General features: G+C 44.1%; 1 protein-coding gene across 6 annotated transcripts in view; it reads left to right on the top strand.

The window, feature by feature from the left end:
- Nucleotides 1-18271, top strand: part of ttc21b (tetratricopeptide repeat domain 21B) — a 128558-nt gene that overhangs the window by 79632 nt on the left and 30655 nt on the right. For 5 of the 6 annotated variants that reach the window (XM_085986451.1, XM_085986447.1, XM_085986446.1 and 2 more), the window contains 3 exons: nt 2661-2771; nt 14362-14443; nt 15459-15609. In XM_085986451.1, coding sequence (XP_085842577.1) covers nt 2661-2771; nt 14362-14443; nt 15459-15609 — 344 coding nt within the window. The remainder of the gene's footprint in view (nt 1-2660; nt 2772-14361; nt 14444-15458; nt 15610-18271) is intronic. The other variant, XM_085986448.1, reaches the window with a different exon arrangement.

Consider the following 18271-nt stretch of genomic DNA (forward strand, 5'->3'; position numbering starts at 1 on the left):
CAAAACGCTAGTTAGGCCACAGCTGGAATACTGTGTGCAGTTCTGGTCACCACATTATAGGAAGGATGTGATTGCATTGGAGAGGAGGGTGCAGAGGAGATTCACCAGGATGTTACCTGGGCTGGAGCGCTTCAGCTATGAAGAGAGACTGGACAGGCTGGGGTTGTTTTCCTTAGAGCAGAGAAGGTTGAGGGGGGACCTGATTGAGGTGTACAAAATTATGAGGGGCATAGATAGGGTAGATAGAAAGGAACTTTTCCCCTTAGTAGAGGGGTCAATAACCAGGGGGCATAGTTTCAAGGTAAGGGGCAGGAGGTTTAGAGGGGATTTGAGGAAAAGCTTTTTCACCCAGAGGGTGGTTGGAATCTGGAACTCACTACCTGAAAGGGTGGTAGAGGCAGGAACCCTCACAACATTCAAGAAGCATTTAGATGAGCACTTGAAACGCCATAGCATACAGGGCTACGGACCAAGTACTGGAAAATGGGATTAGAATAGATGGGGCTTGATGGCCGGCGTGGACACGATGGGCCTCTTTCTGTGCTGTATAACTCTATGGCCTAGAAATTCAGTGGCGCCCCGTTTGGGACACCAGTCTCGCAGGGCGCCGGAAGTACCGCCCCAGAAGGAGCTGCGAGCACCAGCCGGAAATTCCGTTTCAGCGCCCCAAACGGAAGCGGGGCACTGCCCGAGGCGCCCCGCATCCCTCTTGGGGCGCTGCAACTGGAAATCGCAGCGCAACATGCCGCAGTGCCACACGCTGCGGCACGGCGCACTGCGGTACTGCAGGCCTTCCTCCCCTTCTTTAAGTGTGAGGTGATGCATGTTGGTAGGAAGAATGAGGAGAGACAAAACATGCTAACTGTTACAATTTTAAAGGGGGTGCAAGAAGAGAGAGACCTGGGGCTGCTTGTGCACAAATCTTTGCAGGTGGCAGGACAGGTTAACAAAGCAGTTAATAAAGCATATGGGTTCCTAGACTTTGTAAACAGGCATAGAGTACAAAAGTCAGGAAGTTATGCTGAACCTATATAAAACACTAGTTTGGCCCCAGCTGGAGTATTGTGTCCAATTCTGGGGATCACACTTTAGGAAGGACGTGAAGGCTTTGGAGAGGGTACAGAAGAGATTTACTAGAATGGTTCCTGCGATGAGTGATTACCGTTACGTGGATAGACTGGAGAAGCTGGGATTGTTCTCCTTAGAGCAGAGAAGGTTGAGAGGAGATTTGATAAAGGTGTTCAAAATCATGAGGGGTCTAGACAGAGTAGATAGAGAGAAACTGTACCCATTGGCAGAAGGTTCGAGAACCAGAGGACACAGATTTAAGGTGATTGGCAAAAGAACCAAAATCGACATGAGGAAAAACGTTTTTTACTCAGCGACTGGTCTGGAATGCACTGCCTGAGAGGGTGGTGGAGGCAGACTCAATCGTGGCTTTCAAAAGGGAATTGGATAAGTACCTGAAGAAAAAAAAATTGCAGGGCTATGGGGAAAGGGTGGGGGAGTGGGACTAGCTGAAGTGCTCTTGCAGAGAGCTGGCATGGGCTTGACGGGCCGAATGGCCTCCTTCTGTGCTGTAACCATTCTAGGATTCTATGAAAGCTGTAAATGAAATTTCTTGACCAAAGTGAATGTGTTGAAAGCAATAATGAATGTCAAACCTTTGGTGGTTTTTATTTGGTACTAATTGAAGATGCTAAACCTGAAATGTGGTATATCACTGATGTGCTCCATTTCTAAATTATTTTTATGTAATGGGTCTTCACCAGCTCCTGCAGTAGTTGTGTTTTTGCTAATCATCAATAGAGTTTTAGTAGCTGCTTTTGTAGCCTTTATAGGACTGGGGAGAAGAAAAATCAGTCAAGGTTCCTGCTTCTGTGAAAGCATGCGTGTCCTTATGTCGGGTGAGGATGGGATTGGCTCAGCTGTTATACCGCCACAGCTGAATGGTCTGATAATGCTCATTTGCCTGAATAGTGCCACTTGGGTGAGGGACAGGAGCGCTGGCAGCACTCGTGGAACTTTGAGTCATTGCCTTCTGGAAAAAGTGAAGAGAAAAAGGAGAGAAATCGGAAAGAGAGAATCCAAAAATGGACAGAGGAAAGGCAACGGGTGCATCCTCAGTGCACAATATTTCCTGTTCATATAACAGCGGGGTGGGAGTTCTGGTCTCTGGATTTTTTCCCCTTAATTTTCAATGGTGTTTTGAAAAAGGAGGTAATATATTGTGCAACTGCTATGTGTAGACATTATTACAATTAGCACGCAACAGAGTGTAGTGATTGGAAAACTGCCATTCAAACCTCGCCCCTTGAACATATAAATCTGGAGTGCTGCATTGGAGTGTCTTTTACTATCTCATAAGAAAAGACTGAGGCAAAGTGTTCTTTATTTATTTGTTTGCTTCCTGAGACCAGCACCCAAAGATTTGTCTGTAATCTGAGCAGGGAGGTCGATATCCCTAATTCCTATACATAGGAAAAAAAGTGTTAAAGAGTGCCTGGAAATTAGAGAAGGATACAAGCCAGATACCTGGCTGCAAATAACTGCTGTCTGTATCAGAGTCGGGAGGGGAGGCTGTCTGCAAGCTGTATAGTTATCCTCCAAATATTTTGCAGTGTTAAGTCACACTGAATCCTTATTGTCTTCTGTGTCAGGTGATGCTGGAGCTTGCTCAGTTGTATCTTGCCCAGGATGATATTGATGCCTGTCAGCATCAATGTGCAGTTCTGCTGAAAAGTGACCAAGATAATGATGCAGCTACCATGGTTAGTAGAAATAAAAGCATAATGTAATAGGTAATTGTGTTAATGCCGTTGCTGGTAACTTTTAAGTTTTGGAAGGCTGTCTCTCAATTATGTAACTAAACCTCCAGTGTTCATTTGGTTTTGTTGTCACACATTTGTGTGCCATTGGTTATCTTCCAGGACTCCCCTCTCGTTTGATTTCATGGAAGAGAAATGAGAAAGGGATGCCATGGATGTGAGATGGCACAAGATCTGGCTGCCCACACCTGTACTATGGCACTGATTGAACACTTAGATTGATACCTTGACAAGAATATTCATCAAGGGCACCAGGCGAATCCTTAACCCCTTCACCATAACTCCTAGTCAAGAAACCTTCTGGGGTTTACCACCTAGTTTATGCCTAAGAGTTGATGATGCCTAAATTTAGTTCGCCAAGCAATCTTGCATCAATCAGTTTGGATTATATTGCCATTTGCCATTCCCAACTTCCCATAAGTATCTGCACAAGCTATTGAATGAACAAAGTAACCTTTTCTTGCCAATTATCAAAGAAGTCAGACAACAAAATCATGAACTAACAATTGTTTATTAATGATAGAATTCTAGGTAGCACCACTAAAACATTGAGTATGCAAATAATTAGTAGATGGGAGAAAATAAATAGCAAGTTACAAAGGCAATTCAGTTATGTCACAGTAATTCTGCACTAACTGCTTACTGATTAGAAATTTACAGTTGAGTTCAGTGTCTGAGATTGATATAAATTGGTGAGGTTAATTTAGGATTTAGATTCCTTAGATAGCTGACATGTTTCCAGCCAGATAGCTAGACTAAAGTCTCTATGTGTTTAGTCAGTAATGTTTCCAGAACTTATGGGACCCTGTCCTAATGAACTGGTGTGATTGAACTGGTTACCTCGCCTTCCTTTGAGAGAATGGTGTTGGCCTTCTGAGACGTCTGGTCCCAGGTAAATTCACCTTTCATGCTGGTAGCTGTATCTGGAGTATTTAACTTAAATCTTGCCTCCCATGATCTCGGGGAAATGTATACATCTAAGTGACACACTTGTATCTGACTGGTATAGCCTCATAATAACTTCTGTAAACTTTCTCTCTCTCTCTCTCTCTCTCTCTCTGTGTTAGAGATGCACTTTTCAATTTTATAGACACCCATGTGCATATACTAGCTACAGAACTACTACACTTTGTACTACAAAGACTACTAAAAGAATTAGAATTAAGCATGAACTGAAGACTGAGACTCGACTGAAGACAGGACTTTAGTGTCAAAAACATTATCTTAATTGTGTAATAGATCCTTATTTTGCGAAGAAACCTCCTCAATTCTTTGACCAATTTTAGCGACACTTGTGTTAGAAGAAAGAGTTCAGCCCTTAGAAGAATCAATCACCTCAAATAGCCCTATTGGTACCCTTAATGACCATCATCATCTAGATATGCCAGCTCTTCCATTTATTCCCTGGCTTCTCAGTTCTTTGCTACTACCAGTGACAGTCAAGGTGACCACAGCTCTCAGTTTTTTTTGCTTCCCTCTCCGAGGCTAGCATGCAGTATTCATCAATTTTGTGCCTACAACTGAATCAGAGGTGATTGATATTCTATCCAATGGGACCAACATCACCTTTTTTTATTAACCAGCAAAAGCAGCATAACAGGACTGCCCAATTCTGCCAAAATACTGGGTATTTGTATAGCCATCTGGGCCCCTAGCCACAATACAATGGCCTATTTGAACAGAAATGTGTCAACCTTGGCTCAGTGGTAGCACAACACCTCTGAGTCAGAACGTAAGACGTAGGAACAGGAGTAGGTAATTTGGCCCCTCGAGCCTGCTCTGCCATTAAATAAGATCATGGCTGATCTGATCTTGGTCTCAACTCCACTTCCCTGCCCACTCCCCATAACCCTTGACTCCCTTATCGTTCAAAATTCTGTCTATCTCCACCTGAAATATATTCAATGACCCAGCCTCCACAGTTCTTTGGGGAAGAGAATTCCAAAGATTCACAACCCTCTGAGAGAAGAAATTCCTCCTTATTTCCGATTTAAAAGGGTGCCCCCTTATTCTGAAATTATGTCCCCTAGTTCTAGATTCCCCCACGAGGGGAAACATCCTCTCTGCATCTACCCTGTCAAGCCCCTTCAGAATCTTATATGTTTCAATAAGATCCCCTTTCATTCTTCTAAACTCCAATGCGTATAGGCCCAACATGCTCAACCTTTCTTCATAAGACACCCCTTCATCTCCGGAATCAACCTCTTGAACCTTCTCTGAACTGCCTCCAATGCAAGTATATCCTTCCTTAAATAAGGAGACCAAAACTGTACGCAGTACTCCAGGTGTGGTCTCACCAACGCCCTGTACAGTTGTAACAGGACTTCTGAGGTTGTGGGTTCAAGCCCCACTCCAGAGACTTGAGCACATAATCTAGGCTAACACTTCTGTGCAGTATCAAGGGAATGCTGCATTGTCAGAGGTGTGCCGTCTTTCAGATGAAATGTTAAACCAAGGCCCCGCCCGCCCTCTCAAGTGGACGTTCAAGATCCCACAGAACTATTCAAAGAAGATCAGGTGAGTTCTTCTGGTCTTCTGGCCAACATTTATCCTTCAACCAACACCTAAAATATATGATCTGGTAATTTATTTTATGTTTGTGGAAGCTTGCTGTGTGAAAATCGGCTGCTGCGTTTCCTACATTACAACAGTGACTGCACTTCAAAAGTACTAATTGGCTGTGAAGTGCTTTGGGACATTGAGATTGTGAAAGGTGCTATATAAATTTAGCAGAGACACTGATGCCTATTTCCCGGGCAACAGCCATGGTGCTTTCACTGTAAGATAATCATCTGTGCCAGGCTTATTTTGAAGTCCGAGGGAGACTGGAAGCTTACCTGTTGGAAGATAGGTTTGTCCCTTAAAAAAAAACCTGCTGTCCACGTGGCACTGAGAAAGTGACCCTTGAGCATTATCAGCAATACCCTCCTCTGCATTTCCTCAAATATCATCAGTCACCATTGTTTGCTGAGCTGTTGCTTTTTTGCCAAATAACAATGATTTCAAATCAGAAACAATCCATTAACTGTAAAGTGCATTGATTTGTGCTGACAATACTGTATACAAAATGCAAGTTTTTCTTTATTCTCCACAATGAGCGAGAAACTCACCGGACTAAATTCAAATTGCAGGCTAACCAATTTATTCAGCTACTTTGTGTCTTCTATAAATGCTACTATCTTTACCCACAATGTTTCCCCTTAAGACTATGTATCGCAACTCCTAACTTGTGATTCCTAAGGAATTCCTCAGTGGAATGAGCAATGTGTGCTGCCTGGCTGTTTCAGGCAGAGCTGGGTGGGATTCAGGTGCTCCGTATCTACTTGTGCAGGTTCCTGAAATAACCTTGCAACCTATTGAGCCACATCTGCTGCTGTTATGGCTGGTTGGTTCTGCCTACTTTCTGGTATTTCAAATGTCACTTGTGCAGGGTTGCTGGATGGGACAAAGGTAGTGATGCGCTGAGAGGTGGCTCCTCAGGTGATTTCTGTAGATGCTCAAGCAGCAATCTCCTTTAATATGCAAGCCCTGTAAGGTCCAAATCTGTAAAAACAGTTGCCAAGGAAGGATGCAAGACAGTCCTTTATACAATGGGTTTCTGCTTCTCTTCTGCCACCATAGGTTACTCCTATTCACCTGGACACTAGCTCAGATGGAGCTCCCTCCTCAAGATCACTATTTAAATCCTCTGGATTGTGTATAGCTGTGCTGATGCTTACAAAATTTGTTGAGGGTGATGCAGGATGCTGAGTTAGCTGAGACCATGGACAATGCTGCTAGGCTGTTCCCATGTACTACAAAAAGAGAAAAGGAACATGTGTTAAAATATTGGCTCCCATAGACACCTTCACACATTGCAATATACATTTTGTAATTCATCCTTAGGGTATGGTGAATGCTGCCAAAGCCCCATTTAATGCCCATCCCTGATTGTCAAAGCAGTTTTACAGCTAAGTAGAAGACCAACTAAATGGGCACTAAATATCAGCCATGTAATGTGGACTAGAGTTATGTATAGGCTAGACCGGAGCAGGGATGGTAGGTTATTTACCTGATGGATGTTAATGAGCCAGGTGGGTGGTTTTTTAAATGGGCGCTAGCCAACAAACTATTGAATTCACTTTCACGATTTGCTATGGTGGAATTTGAACTCATGGGGAGCAAAATTCGGTTGCTTTGCACCTCCTGTTAGCAAAGCAACTAGCGCCAGGACGCGGTGCTGCTACCGCCTCCTGGTAACCGGTAGCGCCCTGTGGTGATGACATCATTGCAGTGCACAGCACCCTGCTCGTGCCCCGGCCGCAAACTTCGGTAGCGCCCCTTGACTTACCGCCGGACGCTATGTCCGACGGGGTTGGGGGGCGTACGTGCGGCAGGGCGGCGATAATTAAAGGGAAGGTGCTGGGCGGCCATTTTTGTTGCTGGCCGCCTGCCATCCCCGGCCTCCTCTTCAACCCCCCGCGGGGTGCCGGCCATGCTTCATGCTCTTTTGCCGGTACCCCGATCCCTGGTGGCCCAGCTGGGCCCCGGGTTGTGCTGCACAAGGCCCCTCCCCTTTAATAAGGGGAGGAAGGCCTGCAGTACCACAGCACGTAGCGCCACGATACTCCAAGAGGGAGGGGGAGTGCTTCCAATAGCCACCCGCCTCTCTCTTGGGGCGCTACCAGTGAATTTCGGGCGCGGAGGCACTAACTTTTTCAGAAGTAGTGCCCCGGCGAAGTTAGCGCCCCAAAAGGGGTGTGACCGAATTTTTGCCCCAAGATCTCTGGGTTGCTAATGCAGTATCGTCACTACTGTACTGTGTGTGATGTTTTTGTCATTGTGTGTGCACACATGCAAGAGAGAAAGGTGAACAAGGTATGATAAGGGCGTGACGGTACTAACTCTGAGCTTGGGGCAGGTCTTCTGCTGCACCTTCTCCAACTCCCTCAATGCTTTTGTATCCAATTATTTCCAACGTAGGTTCCTTAATAGGCTTGTAGTTTCTGGGCCTGCCTCCAGCTTGGGCTTATAGTTTATGGTGTGCATCTCGCCATGCATGTAGCGAAGTAGTCTTTCACGTAGAGGAGAATATATAGCGCCAAAGATGTGCCTAACCTGCAGTAACCTGTGTGCCAGTAAACGAAGATGCATCATCCGGCTAGGTTGTATTTGAAGGATTTGCTGTGTGAAGCTCTTTAATAATGTGACAACTGTTTGAGATGGAAGCTGGAGCTTATAGTTGTGTCATGCTGCAGTATGGCTATGCATGGTAAGCACTGGAGCAAGAAGGTAATAAATAATTTGGATGTGGATTCAGTGAAAGGGAAACCAGCTATGAGGAAGCACGTGTACTTACTTGACAGAAAAGCTGTTTGATAGCCTTACCTTGGCCGTTTTCTTCAGGCCTGCCATCTTCTTGCACATTCGGATCCAGGTCCCTTGGGTGTTGTTCACCCTGTTTGTTATCACCTGCTAGCCTAGCTGCACCAGTTGTTTCTATGTAGCTGCCCTTCAGAAAGAGGACAGGCCTCCTTTCCCTCACTTCCTACGGCATGAGCTCCAGTGCAGCATGAGTATATCTGGTGGCGAATAGTCGAGAAAATTCTGTTGTCCAGGAATTTGGCAGCTTAAACACTTTCCTTTCAGTTGCAATTGAGAATGCTGCAATTTAAATGGTTGCTGGAACTATTTAAATCAGCCTTCGCTATTGACCTCCTGTGAGTGGTTCCTTAGGCAACCCAACCTGTGAATGGGAGTGCTCACGGAATACAAATTGCACAAATCTTAAATGTCGTGAGTAGTCACCATACAAGAGCAATATTGGAAACCATTCACAGCAAATCATTTATCCAAAATTAGTGCGTGAACGGGACTTTCCAGTCATGTCTTGAATTAGCTATTCTTAGAGGTCAGTTATGTGTTAAATATTGCTCTTTTCCTGTGCTGCAGTCTACTCCTCCTGTTTGCCTGTGGCTGTCACTTTATTGAGTTGTGTTACATATGACAAATGTGAGCCTGAAATAGATTTTGCAGTACAGTCCTAGACAATGCTAAGCAATTTCTCCTGCACAGTATAAAAAAAGAGTGCCAAATACAAGGTGATTCCCCTGTTATCAGACGTCAAAACTGTTGTGGCCGTGTGTTGATAGAGACACTGAAGACAGGAGTTGGTTTCACAGGTGTTTACTAAACAAAGTCTGGAAGGGAACTAACTGATACAACACAATATACAGGCTTATATAGCCCGAGTGGCCATTACCGGCATTACAGTACACATGGGGCTCTTAAAGGCACATACACTACAATTCCTCCCTTTTTAGCCAACCAGCACATAATATTTTAAGTAATCATTAATTACATGTTACAAGAAAAATAATCTACACATTGCAGCAGTTAATTAATTATAAGTCAGTCTCTCTGGAGGCTTCCTGACTCGGTCCGGATAACGCCTCGGTGGTGTAGTAGTTTCTGGTGGTGTAGTAGGTTCTTTTGGCAAGGCTGATTCGGCTTGAATGCCAGTGTCGGGTTCATCGGGTTCCAGTATCACCGGATCGGAGGTAGATATGGGTATCTCTACTTCATCATTAGGCGTATAGAGTTGTGGTGTAGGTTGTCCCTTTTCGGATGACTCTATGATTTGGTCAGCATGGCGCCTTATTATGCTTTCTCCGATGTCTACGGTATACATCAGCGGTCCTAGTCATGTGCAGATAGTTCCAGGCTGCCATTTCTCGGTACGGTAGTCCCGGGCCAAAACTTGTTGACCTATCTGGAAGGTTCTAGTTGGCCTTTCATTCATGCCTTGAAATTGCCGGTTCTCCACGTCCCTTCTGATGTTTGGCTTGATCAAATCCAGCCGGCATCTTAGGTTTCTATTGAAGAACATCATGGCGGGAGTTTGGTTTGTAACCATATGTGTTGCATTCCTGTATGCGAACAAGAAGTTATCCACCTTGTGCTGAAGTTTTATGTCTTCATTACCCATGGCCTTTATGGCCTTCTTGAATGTCTGGACAAACCTTTCAGCCAATCCATTGGTGGCGGGATGGTATGGGGCGGACATGTAGTGCTTAACCCCATTGTTTTTTAAGAACTTCCTGAATTCTTCGGACACAAATTGTGGTCCATTATCAGAACAGATCTGTTCCGGCAGCCCATTCCTGGCAAATATGGTCCTTAATACTGTGATGGTTTTTTCCGTGGTGGTGGAGGACATCTTTATTACCTCCGGCCACTTGGAGTGTGCATCAACCGCGATTAAGAACATTGAGTCCATAAATGGACCAGCAAAGTCGATGTGTACCCTTTGCCAGGGGGATGAGGGCCACTCCCATGGATGTAGAGGGGCTTGTGGTGGAGCGTTTTGGACCTTCTGGCAGCCTAGGCAGCTCTTGGTCATTTCTTCGATGTCTCCATCGATACCTGGCCACCATACAAACGCCCTGGCTAGGTTCTTCATTTTCACTCCACCCAGATGCCCCTCGTGAAGCTCCTTTAGAACTTTATCCTGGAGTTTGGGTGGAATCACCACTCTGGATCCACACATCAAGGTTCCTCGGCACACTGACAGCTGTTCTCTTCTTTGCGAGAATGCTGGTAACAGTGGTTCGCCATGTGCTGGCCATCCCTTCACTGTTAAATCGTAGACTCGTGAGAGAGTCGGGTCATTTCTAGTTTCCCTTTCAATGGCAGAATTTGTTACTGGTAGACATTCGACTATGGTAGAGTAGAAAATCTCCACTGGGTCTACGGTAGGTGCTTCTTCTACCGTTGGCAACGGTAGGCGCGATAACCCGTCAGCATTCCCATACTGTTTTGATCCTTTGTATTCTATGTTGTATTGGTGTGCCCCTAGAAAAAGGGACCACCTCTGTAGCCTTTGCGCTGTCATAATGGGAACACCCTTTTTAGGGTTGAATATGGAGATGAGTGGTTGATGGTCAGTCAACAAGGTAAATTTTTGTCCGTGTAGGTAATGGTTGAATTTCTTCACTCCCCATACCAGGCTGAGTGCTTCCCTGTCGATTTGGGCATAGTTACGCTCAGCTGAGTTCAATGAGCGTGATGCAAAAGCTATCGGCCGTTCCGAGCCATCAGGGAATTTATGCGATAATACTGCTCCTACGCCGTAAGGGGATGCATCGCACGCCAGTCTGATTGGCAGTGATGGGTTGTAATGAGCCAAAACTTCTTTGGACTTGATTAAGTCTTTGCATTTATGGAAGGCACGTTTACAGTCTTCGCTCCATTTCCAAATTACTCCTGTTTGTAGCAGTTCATTAAGAGGGTGCAGAAGAGTTGATAAGTTTGGTAAAAATTTATGATAGTAATTTATTAATCCCAGGAATGACCTTAATTGTGAAACATTTTCAGGTGCTGGGGCTTTTATGACCGCTTCAATTTTTTCAGGTGACTTATGCAACCCTTCCTTATTAATTATGTGGCCACAATATGATATTTGATTCTGGAAAAATTCGCACTTGGGGCGATTTGCTCGTAGGCCCCGTTCTCTCAGCCTAGTGAACACCTGCTCCAAATTGGCACGGTGCTCGTTGTCGTTTTCTCCTGTTACAAGGATGTCGTCTAGGTAGCATTGAGTCCCCGGAATCCCTTGGAGGACTTGCTCCATAGCTCTTTGCCAGATAGCTGGAACGGATGCTACTCCGAAAACCAGTCGATTGTACTGGTATAGGCCTTTGTGTGTATTTATCGTCAGATACTTTTTAGTGGCCTCTTCAACCTCCATCTGTAGATATGCCTGTGCCAAGTCAATTTTGGTGAAACGTTTCCCTCCGGATAGTGAGGCGAAAATATCTTCTCTCCTCGGAAGAGGATACTGTACCGTGTGAAGGACCGGGTTTACAGTCACCTTGAAGTCTCCACAGATGCGAATTTTTCTCTGTTCTTCAGATTTATCATTATTCAACGTTTTCTTCATGACCGGGACGATGGGTGTTGCCCACTCGCTCCAATCTATTTTGGATAATACGCCTGCCTTTTCCAAATTCTCCAGCTCTGCCTCGACTGCTGGACGAATTGCGTATGGCACCGGCCTTGCCTTAAAAAACTTGGGAATTGCTGCATCTTCCACTTTTATTGAGGCGGTGATGCCTTTCAAGGTTCCTAGTTTCTCTTGAAACACTTCCTTGGCGTTGGCCAAGATGTCTTTTAATCGTTCAGGTATGACATCATCATCATTTTTTTCCTTACTGGTCACTGTCAGTGCCTGAATGGAGTGCCAGTCTAAACGTATTTTTCTGATCCATTCACGTCCCAACAGCGGTGGACCACCATCTTGTAGAACGTATAAATACAACTTCTGTATTTCCTTGCCATTGTATACAACAGGCACCCTTATTTTTCCTTTGGGGTATACTTTCTGCCCCGTATATGTTTTCAAGATAATGGATGTGTCTTTTAAAGGTATATGCGGAAATAGCCGCTCGTAATCCCGTCGATTTATGACGGTCAGAGCTGATCCTGTATCTAGCTCCATTTTAACTGGGGACCCTGCTATTGTGAGGGTAACCCAAATGGTCTGGTAATCTTCTTTGGCAATTACATTATGTAATTTGAGAGAGCTTAGTCTCTTGTTTCCGGAGTCGCTATCGCTCTTCTGGTCTTCGGAGCTACTGTCCGTCATCATTTGTACCTTTCTGTGCTTTTCCTTATTGATTTTTTTTCTGTTAGTGGATTTTTTGTTTCCAGATCAGCATACACGTGTAATGTGTCCCATCTTTCCGCATTGCCTGCATGCTTTGTCCTTGAACCAGCAGTCCCTCTGGTCATGGGTGGATCTGCCGCAGCGATAACATCTCTCGAAACCCCGTGTCATTTCATGGGTGCCGAAGTCCTGTGGCTTTTGCTGTATTTCTGCAGCTCCTCTTGCACTGAAAGCCTTGTCCAGTGTCAAATCTTTCTCAGAAAGTAGCCTTTTTTGTGTTCCTTCACTTAGGAGACCGCAGACGAATTTGTCTCGTAGAGAATCTGCCAGTCCTGCCCCGAATTGGCAGTGTAGGGTATCAACAATCTCCTTAAAATTCTTGTCCATCGGTTCGGCTGGAGTGATTAAGTTTCGTAACAGCTTATATGTCTTTGCGCCCATTAGATTTAGAAGTACTGAAGCTTTTTTTTCATCTTCTATTCCATTTGCGGTGCAATATACCTCCACCCTTTCCACATATGTGGTCCAATCCTCTATCTTGTTATCAAAAGCATCAATATTGCCAGACTTAGGCATCCTAGAAAAAAAATGGCACTTCCCGCGCTTCCCCGCCGCTGCTGCCGATGACAACGCTGTTTCCCGCGGTTTCCGTTCTTTTTATTTATTTATTTATAGTTGGAGACTCGTTCCTGCCGGACTCTCTCTCTAAGTCTGAACGCCGACCTGCTTGCAGCGCCGGCCGTCTCCCGAGTGCTCCCTCCCCGTCTGTTACTGCTTGCCTCTGCTTTCGCTGCTTGGCCTAGCTGCAGAGCCAGCCGCTGGAGCCCCAGCCCGACGCCCAGGAAGGATTATTGCAGTACCTGCCACCAGCTTGGCTAGCTGGTGAAACCACAGCTTTTTCTTTTTCTTGATTTCTTTTCAACTTTGGACGCCAGAGGAATCGATGTCCTTGAGGTGCTGCCGAATTGCAGGTAAGTCCGTTTCCAATTCGTCGCCACTGTTGTGTCCGTGTGTTGATAGAGACACTGAAGACAGGAGTTGGTTTCACAGGTGTTTACTAAACAATGTCTGGAAGGGAACTAACTGATACAACACAATATACAGGCTTATATAGCCCGAGTGGCCATTACCGGCATTACAGTACACATGGGGCTCTTAAAGGCACATACACTACAAAAACCATCTTAAAGCAGTAATGTCCTTGTGATTCTCCTTGTGATAACCTGGGCTTACACCTGGTAGTATGTAGAGGATACCTGCATTCAAAGAACAGGTAATGCCCTGCAGCTACAGTAGTATAGTGGTTATGTTACTGGACTAGTGAATTCAAATACAACCACAGCAGTTGGGGAATTTAAATTCAGTTAATTAAATAAATCCAGAATAAAAAGCTAGCATCAGTTATGGTGACCATGAAACTACCGGATTGTTGTAAAAACCCAACTGGTTCCCTAATGTCCTTTAGGGAAGGAAATCTGCCATCCTACCCAGTCTGGCCTATATGTGACTCCAGACCCACAGCAATGTGGTTGACTCTTGACTCTGAAATGGCCCAGCAGCAAGCCACTCTGTCGTATCAAAAAAAACTGCTACGATGGTCTGCAGCAGTTTCAAGAAGTCAGCTGGCCACCACCTTCTCGAGGGCAATTAGGGATGCGCAATAAATGCCGAACTTGCCAGCAACGCCAACATCCCATGAATGAATTTTTTAAAAGTTTTACAGCCTCATTATTATCATTAAATAAGTCATGTTATATTTATTATATTGGAAGAGATTACTGGCAAATATCTTTTGTCATTTTTTAAGCAAATCTTATCCACTACTGCCTTGGCACATTGCTGTGTAATATTTATTCTAATTTGAGTCATTTTGATGTTCTGTTATAGATGATGGCTGATCTGATGTTCAGAAAGCAGGATTATGACCAAGCTGTATTTCACTTTCAACAACTTTTAGAGCGCAAACCAGGTAAACATAGCCGTTTACTGCTTTACATTGGTAACGTCTTGTAAGCAGGCGATCTTATATCTGAGAATATTTGGATCAGTAACCTGAAACTTGTCATTATTTACCTATTCTGCAAACATTGGTATGAAAAATATCAAATATTTCTGACCAGCTAATATGTGAATAATTAGGAGGTGGGGATAATTGGCACCTGATTTGAATAAACTCTGCATTCCATTTAATAATTGAGCTATGTGAGTGTTACAAATTTGGGTCTGCCACTGATATTTAATCTGGTACAGTGGAGACTGCTGCGCCCTTAAGTGTTCTGGTCACCATATTCTTGCCTGTATCTAATGAGTAGTAGCCAGACCTGGGAGTGTAGCAATGAGACTCCCTTCTGTTATAGACCAGATCTCTGTGTCTTTCACAAGTGCACTCATTCAGTCTCTCCCAAGGTGGACCAAGTTAACACTTGGCAAGATAATTGGTTTGATGCATAAGCTGCTTTATTCCACAGTCAACCGTACAGACAAATACTAAGTATGATTGAGAAACACGGTACAACTAGTATAACTTCTGTTCATGTCCTATTACAAAAATAAAGACCATAGATAGGCTAGCCCACTTTGGTGGGCGCTTTACCTAATGTAAAAGCATGAATTTGCCCTGACTAGGGCAGAGGTTGTCCTTTTGCAGCCTGTTGCTGCCTGACTGACTTTCTGTGTCCTGAATTTCTGTGTGCTGAATTTTACAAGCTACTCCCTGATCAAACTGGTTTGTCAGCAGCAGGGTTCTAGGAGTTTTCCAGAATAACCCGACATTGCTAACAAATTGGCCATTGTTTGGGATCTGTGCTAAACAACTTGCCATCCTGCATTTTAAATACCTCTTGTCTGATGGGGCTGGCGCCTTTGGGCAGTTTTTGCTCAATACATTTTAATATCACTTATGTTCAAGTCTTTCGTATTGGAAAATGGCCAAAGAATCTCGAACTGTGACAGTTAGCATTTATACAGTTTTTTTTTTTGTTTAGATAATTTTATGACATTAGCACGTTTGATCGATTTATTGAGGAGAGCCGGAAAACTAGAAGAAGTTCCCAGATTCCTTGACATGGCTGAAAAACACACTCCAAGACCAACTTCTGAGCCTGGTTTTAATTATTGCAAAGGATTGTACCTCTGGTAAGTTGTCCTATAATTATGACAATTATGAAAAAATAAATAAGCACTGATGACTCAATGAACAAATATACCACATGGTGTCACAAAGACCAGGAAGATCCCAAGTTTAATCTGACCTGTGCTGAGTTAATCAGTTACTGTCAGGGAAGCAGTAAGGGTACTAGATTGGTCTTCATTTTCCTGAGTGAAGTGGAGGGTGAAACGAGCCAAGATAGCTGCTCTCATTTTCAAACAAAATGTGCACATGAGTGACGGTTAATAATGGATCAGATTTGGTTGTGATGGCCTCTATGATAGGACAGTTGAACAAAACATAGCAACGAATGAGCAAGTGTAGGGCTACTGTTGTGGAATTGTCCCCACTTTCAGGAGTGAAGGGGTAAGGGGTAAAAATTTCCACTACCCTTTGTGTGAAAAAGTGCTTCCTGATGTTATACCAAATAGACTAGCTCTAATTTTAAGATTCTGCCTCCTTTTTCTGGATTCCCCCACCAGAGGAAATAGTTTCTCCATATCTACCCTATCGACTCATTTTATCATTTTCAACACCTCCGTTAGATCACACCTCAACCTTTGAAACTCAAACCAAGTGACGTAAGAAAACTACTAGGCACTTGATCTAAGCGTTAAACAAAGCTTTAATCAACTGTTTTACAACATGGAGGTCTAGTTGTGTCCTTCACTAGTTCCTGTTAAGAATGTCCTGTGCAAGCTGGGCCCGTGCCCGAGTATTTATACTCTCCCTGGACAGCGCCACCCGTAGGCTGCTCAGTATTATTTCATAAGTCTTTCTTTCATGAATGACTGATTCATGTCACCAAGTTTATGCAACCTGTCCTGATAATTTAACCCTTTAAGGCTCGGTATCATTCAGGTAAGTCTGCACTGCAGCCCCTCCTAAGTCAATGGCTCAAAAATTGCGGTCAGCGGCGTAGCTACAGAGTGCGCCGCCGATCTCCGAAAATAAAATGAACTTACCTTGTGGAGGCCCAGAATGTAGACTTCATCTTCAGCGCAGCAGAGCTGTGCACGGCATATTACATCACGAAGACCAGGAACGCAGCTTACAAGCGTACAGCCTATACGTAAGGGAAGACACGCCCACAAAATCTGTCAAAACTAAGCCGCGCCCACAGAAACCTCTTTCAGTCGCTTCCATTGAAATTACATTTTAAAATATTTAAATTAAACTGGTACTTGGACTTATTTCATATATCAGCATTTTGTTAAAATTATGTAACAAAATACCAACAATAATTTGGCATCTGTTTTCCACTTGAAGGTTAAAGATAATTTGAGGTCAATGGAGAGATTCTCGTCCTTTGGATGTTTAGTAAAGTGAAATAAATCGTTTAGCTGCTCAACATTCTATTGAGGTTGAAACAGTTTCTGTCACTTGGAAAGTGTAGGAAACGTTACGTTATTTATATTTCATACTAAGAAACATCTTCCTTTTCTTATTTGCACTAAGGAGCATTGTAGAGTGTTTTTCTAGCCCCAAGAATGACCTGTACTGTACTTCAAACATCCCGGCTTTTTAAATTAAGGATGTGTTAGGTGTATTTTATGTAAATCAGGTAAGTTTTTTATACTTTTAAGGCTAGCATTTAATATCCTGTCAAAGGTCCATTACGACAGATGCGATTCAACAGCACTGAAAGGTGTTGGCAATGATTTTTTAAATTTACTATACACCATGCACGTAGCACACCAGCTGTGCGCCAGCTTTAAATGTATTATATAAAATAATTAAATAGCAAAATGGTTTTATTTCATACATTTGGAGGAAGTATAAATGATCTGTGCCACATGCCCAATACTGGCTCATGCAATTGGAGTGCAGAAAACATTGATCATTTTAAATATTAATTGTCATATTTTATATTTTTAATGTTTGTAAATGTTGCCACTAGGTACATGTATTTTATTGCAAAGTGATACCAGAACGGTTAACAATCCTTTCAGATGCACTCAAATGGGTTCCTTTCACAGTGAAACAGGCTCCTGCGCCTGCTTTCACTAGCCGTAAGAAAAAGGTCCGTAATTGCTGGGCAGCAACTCTGCATCACAGAAATCACAGAAACCCCACAGTGCAGATAGAGGCCATTTCAGCCCATCGAGCCTGCACCGACACATATCCTACCCGATCCCCGTAACCCCTACACCAACACATATCCCACCCTATCCCCGTAACCCCACGTATTTAATCCCCCTAACACTAAGGGTCAATTTATCATAGCCAATCAACCTAACCCGCACACCTTTGGACTGTGGGAGGAAACCGGAGCACCCGGAGAAAACCCACGCAAACACGGGGAGAATGTGCAAACTCCACACAGACAGTCGCCCGAGGCCGGATTCGAACCCGGGTCCCTGGCGCTGTGAGGCAATAGTGCTAACCACTATGCCACCGTGCTGCCAACAATGAGTATTTCCCTGTCGGTGCGGATCAATCTGGAAGTTGCTATCAGATACCCCGTTCCTCCACAGGATGCGCTGTTGCAGTCCTCGCCGATAGACTCGGCACTGAAATGAATGCATCGGCGAGAACTTTGGGTACTTGCCCACTAGTTCCACACTAAAGACAACAGAAAAAGTTAGGGCTGGTGCATTCACGAGTAAGTGAGCTTTTAACGGCTTGATAAGTGATAATTACTGTCAA

The sequence above is a fragment of the Somniosus microcephalus genome, chromosome 4 (assembly GCF_052327205.1).
Source record: "Somniosus microcephalus isolate GS21.2 chromosome 4, FLI_Smic_1.0, whole genome shotgun sequence".
In the NCBI taxonomy this organism is placed as follows: domain Eukaryota; kingdom Metazoa; phylum Chordata; class Chondrichthyes; order Squaliformes; family Somniosidae; genus Somniosus; species Somniosus microcephalus.